The sequence below is a fragment of the Octopus sinensis genome, linkage group LG10 (assembly GCF_006345805.1).
Source record: "Octopus sinensis linkage group LG10, ASM634580v1, whole genome shotgun sequence".
Taxonomy (NCBI): Eukaryota; Metazoa; Mollusca; class Cephalopoda; order Octopoda; family Octopodidae; genus Octopus; species Octopus sinensis.
Genome location: NC_043006.1, coordinates 5,704,501 through 5,720,610, shown reverse-complemented (window position 1 = coordinate 5,720,610; position 16,110 = coordinate 5,704,501). Strand labels below are relative to the sequence as shown.

At 37.0% G+C, this 16,110-nt stretch overlaps 1 protein-coding gene across 2 annotated transcripts in view; it reads right to left on the bottom strand.

The window, feature by feature from the left end:
• The window catches only part of LOC115216379 (unconventional myosin-Id), a 141,852-nt gene that overhangs the window by 72,198 nt on the left and 53,544 nt on the right, over positions 1 to 16,110 (bottom strand). For both annotated transcript variants that reach the window (XM_029785674.2, XM_036506271.1), the window contains exon 4: positions 6,637 to 6,802. In XM_029785674.2, coding sequence (XP_029641534.1) covers positions 6,637 to 6,802 — 166 coding nt within the window. The remainder of the gene's footprint in view (positions 1 to 6,636; positions 6,803 to 16,110) is intronic.

The window sequence follows — 16,110 nt, the reverse complement described above, 5'->3', positions numbered from 1 at the left end:
GCCATGCTGGAGCACTGCCTTTAGTTGAACAAATCAACCCCAGGACTTAATATTTGTAAGCCTAGAACTTATTCTATCGGCACTCTTTTGTCGAACTACCAAGTTACGGAGATGTAGACATGCCAACATCGGTTGTCAAAGGATGGTGTGGGGACAAACACATACACACAAATATATATATGTATATATATACGACAGGCTTCTTTCAGTTTCTGCCTACCAAATCCACTCACAAGGCTTTGGTTGGCCCAAGGCTATAGTAGAAAACATTTGCCATGCAGTAAAACTGAACCTGGAACCATGTGGTTGGTAAGCAAGCTACTTGCCACACAGCCACTCCTGCATACATATATGCACACATACATACCTACATACACATACTTACATATGAGCATACACAAGCACACATGCATGCTGGTGTACACACACACACATACACATTGGTGTGTGCACACACACACACGCGCGCGCATGCAACAAAATCTCAAACAGACCAAAGGAATGCTGCTTTGATAATGTACAGAGTTGATATCCATTGATAAGGTTGAAAAAGCAATGAAAAAGCTTTTTGGAACAGACAAAAAAAAAAGCGGAAATTGAACTGGTGACCATATTAAATATATCAAGGCAATATGACTCTCCCTAGACAACAAAATTATATATGTATAAATCTCTATATATCTGTATGTAAATGTATGTAAATATATCTATATACCTTTAAATCATATATTCATATTCACAAATATACAAACTTATGTATTTACCATGCACTCAGTAGACATACATACAGGCACAGGCGCTATCTAAGGTTTTTTTAAAGTTCTTCTGTAACCTCCTCTTTCTTAGCCGTTTTATCTGATAACCTAAATCTTGAAGGTTAGGTGAAATTAAATTATATATGCTTTCCTTTATTCTACCTCAGTCAAGGTTCCTATCTTTTTGCAATGTAGCACTTGTTCACCTAACATACTTGCTTTCTATTACAAAATTAATTTAAGCACTTCATATCTAGCTAAAGAAGGTGACCTATCTACTTTTGTTAGAGAAGGAATAGTGCAGTGGAAACACTGCTTACTTTTGAAGTACTTAAAATTCTTGAAAAGTAAGTAGTATAAAAATAGGTGCTACATTATTTCATTGTTTTTGTTGATACTAAATTCTGCTGGTTAATCAGAAAATAATCATAACTTGTAAGAGAAAAAAATACAGTTGCATTCATTATATATGAAGTACAATAGCCGTGAAGTTAAGGTGCTGGACTGCAGAAAATATGATTGAGAGTTCAAAATTTACGACAGTTATTTTGCAGAGTTCTGGACCAAGACAAAAAACTTATTTGATATGCAGGTCTGAATCCTACTTGATAGTTAAAAAAAGTGGTTAATAAAGACATCTAGCTGTAAAAGAATCTTTAAAAAAAACTATCCTATTTTTAAAAGATTGGAAGATCTAATTTAAAAGACAATTAATGAAGACCTTAATCTATTTTGTCATCCTTTTAAGGCTTTTTAGCAATTTTTTAACCCTTACTTATTGCTAATTCTTTAAATAAGTAACAGTTGAGAAAAATCAGTTTTTTATTTACAGTAATTTATTTATCTTTTTGACTCCTCTCTCTCTTGATAAAATTAAAAAGTAATTTAGAAAAATCCATCCTTTCTTCAAGTTACTTAATGGTAAGATGTATACTGGCAACAACTGCGTTTGAACCTAAGTCATGAGAAAAGTTTATTGGCTGATATTAACATAAATCTGTAGTGCTCTGACTGGTTTTATTTTAATTAAATTGTATAATCAAAGGCTGTAATTGACACATTATCACCACTTCAGGCATTACATCCTTTAACACAATCTTCCTTGATTTTTGTTGAAACTATTATACTTCTCTGACATGTAAACCAGTCAGAAATTCCTAGAAACCAAATGGAATTGTTCTGTAAAAGTTGGTAGAAAAAATGAATTACTGTTGAGTTGATTTCTCCTGAGGAGTGAAAAATCCAGTGTTTTGGAGATGAGCAAGTGTCCAAAATTTTGAATTTTTCACACTCCACAGAAAATCAGCTCATTAACATTTTTTGTCCTTCAAATTTTTATACGTTAACTTTTGCTGCCACAGATCACTAGCAAATGGCTTGGGTTCTGGGCACCACCCTATTTGTAATTACTATTTACCATAATTAGTTGAGAAAAGATGAATCATCAAGCAAAAATTCCTCAAACAATGAGAGAGAGAGAGAGGTATTTAGTTGTAGATTACTGGACATACCAAAACGTCACCGGCATTATTATCAAACAGATCTTTGACAAATAATACATAACAGAAGCAGTATGAACTCCTCCCAGTGAAGGTGACTTAACAATCAGAGGTCATAAATTATGAAACATTTTAAAAGATCAGAAATATTCTGTGACTGAGGTTAAATGTTTTCGTGTCATAACTGAGATGGGTGACGGGTAGGTTGTGTGAGGTCTGTAGATCAGAGACCAGTGAAAATTAAGAGCTAGAATACTTTCTTACTTATTCTTATTCTTAGATAAGGGAAAGGCACATTAAATAATATATTACATATCCCTCTAACAAATGTTATTAAGTATTATAATGCTAATTATTAAGTATTATAATGCTAATTGCTATAGTATTTAGAACTACACAAACACATCATCATCATCATCGTTTAACATCCGTTTTCCATGCTAGCATGGTTTGGACAGTTCGACCGGGGTCTGGGAAGCCAGGAGGTTGTACCATGCTCCAGTCTGATCTGGGGTGCTTTTTTTGTGCCACCAGCACAGGGGCCAGAAGAGACTGGCAACGGCCACGATCAGTTGGTGCTTTTTATGTGCCACTGGCACGAACGTCAGTCAAGGTGGCACTGGCATCAGCCACGTTCAAATGGTGCTTTTTACATGCCACCGGCATACTCTTTACTCTTTTACTTGTTTCAGTCATTTGACTGTGGCCATGCTGGAGCACCACCTTTAGTTGAGCAAATCGACCCCGGGACTTATTCTTTGGAAGCCCAGTACTTATTCTATCGGTCTCTTTTTGCCGAACCGCTAAGTGACGGGGACGTAAACACACCAGCATCGGTTGTCAAGCAATGCTAGGGGGACAAACACAGACACACACACACAAACATATATATATACATATATACGACAGGCTTCTTTCAGTTTCCGTCTACCAAATCCACTCACAAGGCATTGGTCAGCCTGGGGCTATAGCAGAAGACACTTGCCCAAGATGCCACGCAGTGGGACTGAACTCGGAACCATGTGGTTGGTTAGCAAGCTACTTACCACACAGCAACTCCTGCGCCTATGGGTATCACAACTACAATTTCCATTTGATATTTATTTTGATGTTGATGTACTTGACTCAATAGGTCTCCTCAAGCACAGCGGGTCACCCTACAATCCAAGGTAAGCACAGCAGACCATCCTGCGAGCCATGAACTCACTTCATTTGTTGGGTCTTCACAGTCACAGCATATCTCCAGAGGTCTACATAGGGCATTAATTAAAAATTGCCTTATTAGGCAAAGATCTCAATTCAATAAGAGTCTTGCTTTCATAGAAGACTTCAGATGAATGACATTGCTTGTATGCCAGTGACACTCATTTACAAATGTCATATGAGGTCAAGACAAAGAAGCATATATAGAAACACACACACACACACACACACACACACAATAGGCTTCTTTCATTACCAGGGATGCTATAATACAAATCTCTCTCTATATAAAGCTGAAGCTGTCTGTGTATGGCAGGTTTGGTAGCCTCCAACTAATACTATCTACTCCGAGACCCTGCAGTACAAGTTGACCAAAATTGAGTGTATGATAGAAGAAGGTTTGCTCTTCATTCCGAGGAAGAAAAAAATTCAAATCAGACCATGTTAAGACCAAAAATTATTTACATCAAAAAGGTGCTTTTTTTCCTATGAAAATCCCTATTTTTCACGATTTTTTGACTGCTGAGTCACCATTTTTCGGTGTATTTCAACCAGAAAAATGCTCACTTAAAGAGAATAGCAAGCTACGTAATGCAAAATTTTTACTTTTCAAAAATTCCAATTCTAAAGGGTCGAAACAAACCCAAGCAACGCCGGGCGATACTGCTAGTTAATAATATTTTACAAATTTTCTTTGAAACATGCAAATTTTTTAACAGGTTTGTCAAATGACTAAGCTATTAATTTAGGTCATTTTCAAGTGAAGTATTTGAATTTTTGTTGTTTCAGTTATGTTAATGCAGATTCAATAATATTTTTTTTTATATATTTGCATAGAGTGTTTATATCTGAGATTATGTTTCTCATCTTCTCACAGAGAATAGTTTGTAATGGGTCCAATAAATAAATAAATACACATCAATTTAATACCACAATACAATTTAAATAAGTTTCAAATACTTTGTAGTAATTAAGCATAAATTACATTAATTATTCTCTATGTCTGCATACCTCATAATTAATTAATGTTATTTTTACATTGTCAGCCATTGACAGTGGCTGTTTAGTCTCAGGAAGCAGACCTTTTATTAAAGACAATTTGGTCATCACCATCCCATTTATTAGAGGGATATCTAATATATTATTTAATGTGTCTTTCCCTTATCTAAGAATTTAGCTTTTATTTTTAGTAGGTTCAGTGACCAGGATTTGTTTTGAAGCCAAACAATTCTAAATTCAGACCCAGGTAAAGAAAGCTGATATTTTTTTAAATAGTGTTAATTTAACTGACAAATCAAGAGAGAGAACATTGGTAAATATTCTTATTTCGTATTTCTTATTGCCCACAAAGGGCTAAACATAGAGGGGACAAACAAGGAAAAACAAAGGGATTAAGTCGATTATATCGACCCCAGTGTGTAACTGGTACTTATTTATCAACCCCGAAAGGATGAAAGGCAAAGTTGTCTTCGATGGAATTTAAACTCAGAACGTAACGGTAGATGAAATACCTATTTCTTTATTTGCCCACAAGGGGTTAAACACAGAGAGGAAAAACAAGGACAGACACACGGTTTAAGTTGATTATATCAACCCCAGTGCTCAACTGGTACTTATTTAGTCGACCCCGAAAGGATGAAAGGCAAAGTCGACCTCGGCAGAATTTGAACTTAGAACATAACAGCAGACAAAATACCGCTGATCATTTCACCCGGCGTACTAACGTTTTTGCCAGCTCGCTGCCTTAAACATTGGTAAATATTCTACCAAGAGGTGTGTACATTGCTCAAACACATGAGAATATCGAGGATGTAATGAGCAGTCTTTGTTGTCCTGCATTAAAACATGATCTTGTACAAGGTTTTTCAGATCATGCTGTGCAAAGGTCATTGCACTTTGATTTAAATAGTCAACCTTTTAAGATTTGATTCTGCAAGGAATACATTAGGAGCAATGAAGCACATTTCCATCTGTCTGCGTAAATAAACTAAACATTTATTGGCAGTTGGACAGCAACCCATGATAACTTCATGAGTACCTCCTTCACTTTGAATATGTAATGCTGTTATGCTGCATAACAAATTTGGGTGTGATTTGCTTATGTCTCTATGAAGAGGGAAATACAATAACAGTGAATTCTGATTGTTAGGGGTTCCATTTCCCAGATTTGAGCATGGAACATTAATTCAAGGCATTTATGGTTTCAATAAAATTGACCAAGTATATTTAAAGCAAGACCTTTCATGGATGTCATTTCACAAGGTTGTTCTGTAGTTCTGTATTGTTTAATGACACGGCCAGCTTGGTCACCCAACCTTATGGTTTGTGATTATTCCTTATGTTATTCCGAAGAGAAAATACTTGTTAATAAACTACATGCACCAGATGAACTGAAAGCTACTCCTCGGCACAACATGCATACAGAATTTCTAGGCTAGACCTTATGGGCGTAAAACAATAGATAACACTTGAATGTCAAAAGTTTTCAAAATTAAATGAAGTGTTACTTATGTTTTTAAATCACACGCATTGTTCTGCATATTTAAACAATAATGGTTCTAATATTCTATATTTGCCAACATTGTATTCATTTAAAAGCTCTCAAGTCCCCTTGCCAGATCTTGTATCTATTTACTCAATTGGTAAATTAATTACTTATTTGAATAAATGACTGATGAATATTCTTGAATGTGAGAGAGAGAGAGAGATTTTGTATAGTTACTTAAATCAGAGTTATGCAGCAGCTGTTCCATGCACTTCTGAAAACCTCAATTAATTATTAAAGAATTTTGTCACAGAATCAGTGAACTACACTCATTATCTAAAATCATTCTCTCATCTGATGACACTTAACTCAATGAGAAAAATCTGAAAGTTAACAAAAGGCTTAGAAGTAGTTTTCTGAAATTAGTATATTTATTGTGATAGTGCTATATTATAGATAATACCACTAAAATCATCACCAAATATAAATGTGGAACCAGTTCAGGAAGGTTCTGACAATACAAAGCTATGTTCAGCAATCATAGAAAGTAATAATAAAACCAAGCCTGAGAACAATCGGTTCCATAGTTTAGAATAATCATGCAAAGCACAACGTGATGAAGACAGTGGAATGTCGAATAAATATTTTAATGGTAATTCTGTTCATACTGGTAACAAAGTAAATTCAGTTTTACCTTCTCCAACAGGTAGTTCTGAATATGGCCTCCGATAGGGTCTCCTTTGAAGTTAAAATTTATGTCCATATATTTTCCAAACCGACTAGAATTATCGTTACGATTCGTTTTGGCATTGCCAAAGGCTTCAAGAATGCAATTAGATTTAATTAAGATGTCTTTGACCCTGAAAAACAAAAAGAAAAGAAAGATATATATATATACCTGGATAAATATTAAAAATTACTATTAAACAAAAAAATGTTAATATTTGTTTTAGAAGTGCTATGATATATTTTCTCTCATACTAAAAGGATGTAAAACTAATTAATACGCACTGCATTTCACAAATCATTATCTTTTAATGTCCATCCTGTGCAATAGCATGCATTGGACTAATTATATATAATTAGTCTATAGTAAAATATTTCATTGAAACAACAAAACAATACACAGTCATTATCTACCAAGATTGCATTGTATATGCAGGTCAGTCGATCCGATATATCTAAACCCCAATGAAGGTTGCTCTTTTACTTGTCTCAGTCATTTTACTGTTGCCATGCTGGAGCACCACCTTTAGTCGAGCAAATTGACCCCAGGACTTATTCTTTGTAAGCCTAGTACTTATTCTATTGGTCTCTTTTGCTGAACCTCTAAGTTACGGGGACGTAAACGCACCAGCATCAGTTGTCAAGTGATGTTGGGGGCACAAACACAGACACACAAACATATACACACACATACATATATACATATATATATATACATATATATATATATATATACACACATATATATATATATATATATATATATAATGGGCTTCTTTCAGTTTCTGTCTACCAAATCCACTCACAAGGCTTTGGTCGGCCCGAGGCTATAGTAGAAGACACTTGCCTAAGGTGCCACACAGTGGAACTGAACCCAGAACCATGTGGTTCGTAGGCAAGCTACCTACCACACAGCCACTCCTACGCCTTTACTGAAAAAAATCGTAAAACAGGTTTGATACCGGTTTAACTGATCTCTCTTTTCTGTTCATGAAGAAAGACAAGACATTTATATCTTCCTATATATACAGCATTGGCTAAAATCTGTGGATGTATTTGGTAGTACAATACTCAACCACATACACCTATGTGTCCGTTTCCATGATCACATTGATTATGATCAGTGTTTATACTGTGCCTTTTAATGTCCTGTGACTTAGTGGTTCAAGATTTAAATCAATAAAGTATCAGAAAACTGTTCTGGGATTGAAATGATTGATTAAAACACTTGAAATGGTGCCTCAACATAGCTGCAATCAAATAACTAAAACTGACAAAAGAATGTACATGTGTGCTTATTATAAAAGTGATGTAAGGACTAATTAATAGTAAGTGCCATGCATGGAGATCTTGGCCCTTGAGCCATTTTATGACTTTTTGTTAATTAACTATTGAAAACGACATGTAACCTGTATAGTAGATTCATTAGCAGGGCAAATTTAGCTATTTCTCTAGAGATTGAAATGTGATGAACAGCCTAAATTGACTTTCAAACCATATTGGGCTCTCATGAATTTAACCAATCCAAGTGCCTTACTGGCACTTGTGCCCCGTGCTAGTAGGGTGCTAAGAGCACCATCCGAGCATGATCGTTGCCAGAGCGGCTAACTGGGTTCCATGCCAGTGGCATGTAGGAGGCACCATTCGAGTGGGATCGTTACCAGCATCACCTTACTGGCACCTGTGCCAGTGGCATCTGTAAAAGATTCGAGTGAGGTCATTGCCAGTACTGCTTGACTGGCCCCCGTGCCGGTGGCACGTAAGAGCATCCACTACACTCTCGGAGTGGTTGGCGTTAGGAAGGACATCCAGCTGTAGAAACTCTGCCAGATCAAGATTGGAGCCTGGTGCAGCCATCTGGTTTGCCAGTCCTCAGTCAAACCGTCCAACCCATGCTAGCATGGAAAGCGGATGCTAAATGATGATGACGATGATGATGAAGAGAAACAGGCAGTCAATCTATTTATATACTCAACAAGTCCAATAACTTGGGAAAACTGGGGCAACTAATTTGCATACCTGGGCTAGCCCCGTGCCGGTGACACGTAAAAAAGCACCATCCGTTCGTGGCCATTGTGCCAGCTCTGTCTGGCACCTGTGCAGGTGGCACGTAAAAAACACCCACTACACTCGCGGAGTGGTTGGCGTTAGGAAGGGCATCCAGCCATAGAAACACTGCCAAATCTGACCGGGCCTGATGAAGCCTTCTGGCTTCACAGACCCCAGTTAAACTGTCCAACCCATGCTAGCATGGAAAACGGACGCTAAATGATGATGATGATGAGTGTTTAACATCTTATTTAATATCAGGGGCTTGTCAATAGAGATTTTAGTCCACACAGTATCAAGCCATGATACAATATATGTAACCTATGTAGTAGGTATATGAACAAGGTTAATTTAGCAATTTTGCCGTAAATTGAAAAAACTAATGACCAGCCTTAATCAATTTCTGAACCTTATTAGGTTCCCATCAGAGGTGTCTACATCAGTTTGACCAATCCAAGAGAAAGAAACATCTAATCCGTTTATATACTCAACAATTCCAGTAGCTGTGTATGCATTCATGTATTCTCTACTGTTTCTTCCCTTTATGCTCTCAAACACACACACACACATATCAGTGGCATAACAAATAGGAGAGCAAGGGGGAGTGACCGTTCCCACTGAGTACATTTTTCAAACTTGGCACTTTTTATAAAATGTATAATCAAGGAGTTAAAAGTTGACTGGTATGTGTCACACTGCCTTTTCTTTATGTCCTTGTTCCTAATGTTAGAACTTACCTACACCCCATATATATGTCAACAAACGAAACTCTTTAAAATTAATGTTAGAATACAGTATGCATCATTGATCTTGAACTTCATTGTTTTACAAAGAAAATGCAAGAGGCTTTTTCTCATTTAAATAAATGTCTTGCTTTGAGGAAATGGATCCCAATGCACAACGATTTGTAAAAATACCGGTGGGTTGTCAAAATACTATTGTATCTTATTACCTAATCCTTGAAGAGGAGAAGGCAATTCAAGAAACTTTAGACAAATTTGCACAATGATCTACACCATCACAATAGGAGTCAGCTGATGATCCCCAACCATCGACATCTAGTGTGTAACTCCTCCTCCTACACAAGCCTCAACAAGTGACACTTGTGTCAGCCATCAGGTTGGCAACCGGACAGTATTTGAATTTATTTCTTTCTAACATAAAAACAGCCTAGGCTTGCCTCACAATTTATCGAATTTGTAGGTTAACATAAAAACAACCTAGGCTAGCCTGGGTTTTAATTATTACATGTATATACATTCAAATAATGGTCATTTCAACTTAAGTCATGTCCTCTACAACCAATTAATGATATAGGGTGAGGTATGATTGTGCGTGTGTGTGTATATATATATATATATATATATATTTATTATATAGAAGGAGCTTCTACAGGACTAGAACTGTTTCATTCAAGAGAAATCTTCAGGAAGATTTCTCTTGAATGAAACAGTTCTAGTCCTGTAGAAGCTCCTTCTATATAATAAATTAATTTTACTCTACTATGTATTGAGTACCTTATTTACTGTGGTTAACCCCGAATCAACCCGGGACCTACATATATATATATATATATATATATATATCACTGTGATCACCGTGACCGACCAGGTTATCAGATTTTGCTACACATTGCTGGTCACAATGCGAAGCAAATTGTTTTTTAGCCTTCAAATGATGCCACCCCGCTGGCTAAGCAAGCAGGCCAACAGAAGAAAGAGTGAGAGAAATTTGTGGTGAAAGAGTACAGCAGGGATCGCCACCACCCTGCTGCCAGAGCCTCGTGGAGCTTTTAGGTGTTTTTGCTCAATAAACACTCACAACACCCAATCTGACAATCGAAACTGTGATCCTACAACTGCGAGTCCACTGCCCTAACCACTGGGCCATTGCACCTCCACACACACACACACATATTGCCGGTGGCACGTAAAAAGCACCATCCGTCCGTGGCCGTTTGCCAGCTCCGTCTGGCACCTGTGTGGGTGGTACGTAAAAAGCACCCACTACACTCACGGAGTGGTTGGCGTTAGGAAGGGCATCCAGCCATAGAAACACTGCCAGATTAGACTGGGCCTGGTGCAGCCGCCTTCCGGCTTCCCAGACCCCAGTTGAACCGTCCAACCCATGCTAGCATGGAAAGCGGACGCTAAATGATGATGATGATGATGATATATATGCATTTATTAAAAAGGTAATGTTGATGACAGTGTCATTTGACCTCTGAAGCATCAATGTACTTAAGTAAAATGCCTATTTTGCTTTGGTGCTTCAGTGTGAATCAAGTATTATAACAATAACCACTTGACCCCAATAATATTGTCTAGAGGGGAAAACAACAATAATGCATTTGTAACAAGGCTCTTTATGCAAAAAGAATAACAATCCTATTGAATAAATCAATCCTAATAACTGAGAATAACAAAACAGTTTTAAAATGTGACTAACTCTAGATAAAGTACACAGATCATATAGTAAATATTAGCAAAGAAAAATGAAATTTTAATTATCTATAAACTATTTACAATTAATTATCATTAACTATAAATTGCTATTAATTACCTATAAACTGTTAACTATTACAAATAACTTCAAAGTATTATAAACTACTTTAGTGTGGTATTAGAGTTCTTAGATAGTAATCAATGAATTACAACATTTGGTAGGCTGAGTGTTGTGTTACATTCATAATGGCCACACTAATATTGGTATTAGTTCTCATACAATTTTTATTAACCTGGAACATTTAGCTTTACATATACACAATAAATTAATTAACAGAACGGCATTCAAGAGTTATTGAATGGAATAAGTACAAGTTTTGACAGCATATGTTGAATGGTAATACAAATACAATTCATAATTATTGAGAATTAATTACACAGAAACAATGCGAATGCCATATCATTAGCTGACTGATAGCTTTGAATAGTATCTTAGGTCGTCACGCCTGGGAGTTTAAAATCCCTGCTTTTTATAAGACCCAATGAAGATTTTAGAATTTTTGACTAGGTTATAATAGTAATAATGAAATTATTGTATACAGTGCTCAGGTGCACCACAACTTGTCAAAAGTGCATATAAAGCATGTGCCTTAATGTACAAATGTCTGGGAAGTGAACAGTGTATGAGTCAGATAGATGCTTGCGTGTGTATGGAGGGGAGAAAATCAGGTGTAGCATTGGCGAATCTCAGGAAGCATGGAAGTTTTGAAGGATGCAGTGCTCAGACAACTAACAACTGATGCCGGTAGTTTGTTCCATGCTTCAGCAACTCTCAGCGTGAAAAAATGTTTCCGAAAGTCATGGGAGCTGTGCTGTTTTCTGACTTTGTAAACATGTCCACGGGTGCTAGACAGGTGGAGTTTGAAAAGGTGCTCAGAGTTATTGTTTGTAAGATAGTTAATAATTTTATGGGTGTCTTCCAAGTCAGCTGTCAGACGTCGGAGTTTCAATGTATCCATGCCCAGGCAAGTAAGGCATTCAGAATATGGCAAATGCCTGATGGAGGGTATTCTCTTGGTTACACGTTGCTGAACAGCTTCCAGATGATTAATATCCTGGGCAAGATAGGGGTTCCAGACTGGTTATTTGGTAGGAAGATCGCAACTCATTTCAATACCCAGCAGTTGATCTGATTTTCTGAGCCATGTTCACATATGCATTAATGCCTTTTATGGGGCGGACAAAAACATTTTTTTCTTCTTTACTTTGCCAACTGGCAGAAGATGAGTGAAATAGCAGGATGATATTCACAGTTCCAGTTGGTCACACTTGGGAATCCAGCAGGAAAGTTTAATGACTGTTCTTCCCATATGACTCTATGGAAGCGGTGCCTGAGGATTCTACATCCATCACTCTCCCAAGAATAGTGAATGGTAAAAATAAATGAATAACTGGCCTTGCCTTTTATGGTAGTATGGTAGATAGGCTTCCAGCTCAGGACTACAGCCGAAGTGCAATGGTTCAAAACTCAGCAGGAGCCTTGCTACGGTATAAACTACTGTTTATTAACTTACAAAGAATAAACTACATTTAATTACCCAATATTAATTACCTCTAAATTTCTTAAGTTATAGACTATTACTAACAAGTTTGTACTCTCTCTCTCACCTCACTAAAATCCTTATATTAATAAAACATTAAAAACTCATTCTTTTAATTATATAATTTATTCTTTTAATTATATAATTTAATCTTTTTATTATAAATTCTGAAAAGGTTTCAGTCTGCTGCTAAATTTATTCCTATTTATGAAGATAATGCCTTAACAGGCAAAGACATTCTACGTTTATTTTTAGGTAGAAGAGGGTTCATATCATTTTAAGAAATGCAAAGAAGGAGGAGGTAAAAAAAAAAAAGAAAAAAAAAAGAGAAAAAGAAACAGGTCAACAGAAATAGTCAGGCATTCAACAGTGAGAGGAATATCTTAGAATGAATCTTAGAGAATACTTCTTTCTACTTCCTTTTCTTGCTTTAGCTGACAGGTGATTTATAAAACAGTTTATGTAATAGTAGTCAGAGTAATATTACAAAGAAGGGGCAGCGCCAACTAACAGCCACTGAGTTCATCTACTTTGTTTATCTTGATATTTCAAGCCATTTTGGTTATCAGCACAAAATATACAAGCTTATCTCTCAAAATAAATCTTATGTGGGTGTAAGGAACTATTTAAAGGTTTCAATCTATCCTTGAACTTAAGAGAAATCTTTTTGTCAATGTTGAACAAGAACTAAAGAATCTTAATGTAATAAACACTTTTATTATAATCTTATTAACTGATGTAAGTTAATCATATTTTAAGAGTGGGTTGTTTAATTTTTTTTTTCAAAGATACACAAATTAAGATGAAGAAATTAATATTATTATTTACACTTAAAACATACTTGAAGTATTATTTTCATAATACAGAAAAGTCTGCTAGACCAACTATGCTATCATAAATAAACAGAAGCAACCCTATTAGAAACAGGACTAATCGCTATCATAAATAGACTACCTTACGAGAAACAAGTCTCCATCTGGCGTTGGAACACAGCAGATCTGGCATTTTTAAATACATTATTAAGGATGCTGAAGTGGGGGTAAGAAGCATATTCAGTAATTTGATAGACAAACTACTTTGCTGATATTTAGCTACACTGCTATACTTTCTGGTTTCAAATCTCACCAAATTTGTTTCTGCCTTTCATCTTTTGGGGTTTGATCAAATATGTACAACTCAAAAAACTATACTCAATCTAATCAACAATATTCATTTTTTAAAACTGTTTTTTTCATTCCTGTGCTAGAAATTATTATTATTATTATTATTATGACCAGATAATCATCATCATCATCATCATTTAGCGTCCGCTTTCCATGCTAGCATGGGTTGGACGGTTCAACTGGGGTCTAGGGAGCCAGAAGGCTGCACCAGGCCAGTCAGATCTGGCAGTGTTTCTACAGCTGGATGCCCTTCCTAATGCCAACCACTCCGAGAGTGTAGTGGGTGATTTTATGTGCCACCGACACAGGTGCCAGACAAGGCTGGCAAACGGCCACGCTTGGATGGTGTTTTTTATGTGCCACTGACACAGGTGCCAGACGAGGCTGGCAGACGGCCACGCTCGGATGGTGTTTTTATGTGCCACCGACACAGGTGCCAGATGAGGCTGGCGAACGGCCACGATCGGATGGTGTTTGTTACGTGCCCACAGCACGGAGAGACAAAGGTAATAACCCTTGCAGGTTTTCCCAGACTGACAATCATCATCATCATTATCGTTTAATGTCTGTTTTCCATGCTAGCATGGGTTGAACGGTTCGACCGGAGTCTGGGAAGCCAAGAGGCTGCACCAGGCTCCAGTCTGATTTGGCAGTGTTTCTACAGCTGGATGCCCTTCCTAACGCCAACCACTCCATGAGTGTAGTGGGTGCTTTTTACATGCCACCGGCACAGGTGCCAGGGGAGGCTAGCAATTGATGAAATTTTTTTGGTTGAAGCTCAGATGACATAGTGGAATGTGATCTGAAATATTTTTTTTTATAAAGTTTCTAGCATCACAAATATATGAATGATATTCCAGTATGGGTCCCAGCTGAGTTTAGTAGAGATTATGAGACTCAGCCTTGGAAATGTTTGAGAAGATTTTAGTTGTAAGTAAGGAAGATGCTGCATTACTCAGGGTATTCTTGATATGGGTGGAACTAATACTTCATGTTATATTCATGGTACCCTGGTGACTCAAATGCTTTACTAAAGTCACTAGGGTGCAAATAACATCTAACACTAAAAGTACTATTACGAACAAATATGCCAGGTGTCATAACCGAATTTTTTTTTTATAGGATAGATGCACAACAACCCTTTAAAACCCAGATGCACCAGCATCAACAGATATCTTACATCATCTCCTTTCAGACTAGGTAATGACCTAAATAAGCTATTATATTAATAGAGAAGCGCAATGGCCCAGTGGTCAGGACAGCAGACTTGCAGTTGGAGGATTGTGGTTTCGATTCCCAGACCGGGCGTTGTGTGTGTTTATTGAGCAAAAACACCTAAAAAGCTCCACGAGGCTCCGGCGGGAGGGGGGGGGAGCTGTTGTACTCTTTCACCCCAACTTTCTCTCACTCTTTCTTCCTGTTTCTTGAGTAATGCTGTGATGGACTAGCGTCCCGTTCAGCTGGAGGGAGCACATACGCCACAGAAACTGGGAAACCGAGCCCATGAGCCTGGCTAGGCTTGAAAAGGGTGCATAAATAAATAAATAAATTATATTAATAGATGTCTCTGGTCACCCAGGAGAAGAGATATCGTAGAGGAACTAACTAAGTGAAATTGTATGTAGTGGTCATTGGGCATGCAACCAAGGCCAGAGTGGAAGGGTCAATTGATACAACCCAGAGACACAGGACCAGGTTGTAGTACACTGGTTGTGATAGTGAAGGTAGCAATTGTTAGAGTATCTACCAGTTTTAATCATAACCAACATTTTTTTTATCAGGAGCAACAAATCTTTTTACCTGTGTTTTCTCCTTCCTAAATAGTACAGCTGCATTAATATGTACCTGAGCAGCATAGATACACATATAGGAATGTGTGTGTGCATGCGTTTGTGTATAAACACATGTACTTGAATCAGATGGCATTCTTTTAGGAAAATTGTCTGTGGCCGGATGTCTTTCCTGTCATCAAATAAGGTAATATTTCCCCATGGCTGGAAATGGTTTCATGAAAGACTGGGAACAAAGGATACTGCTTGTATGATGGTGACACTCGTTTACGACTGTTGCTTCATATCAAGACAAGGAAGCAAAAGCATGCATGCACAGACACTCATATATACATATTTGTCAGAGTTCTTTCAGATTTTGTCCATCAAATCCACTAACAAGGCTTTGGTCATTC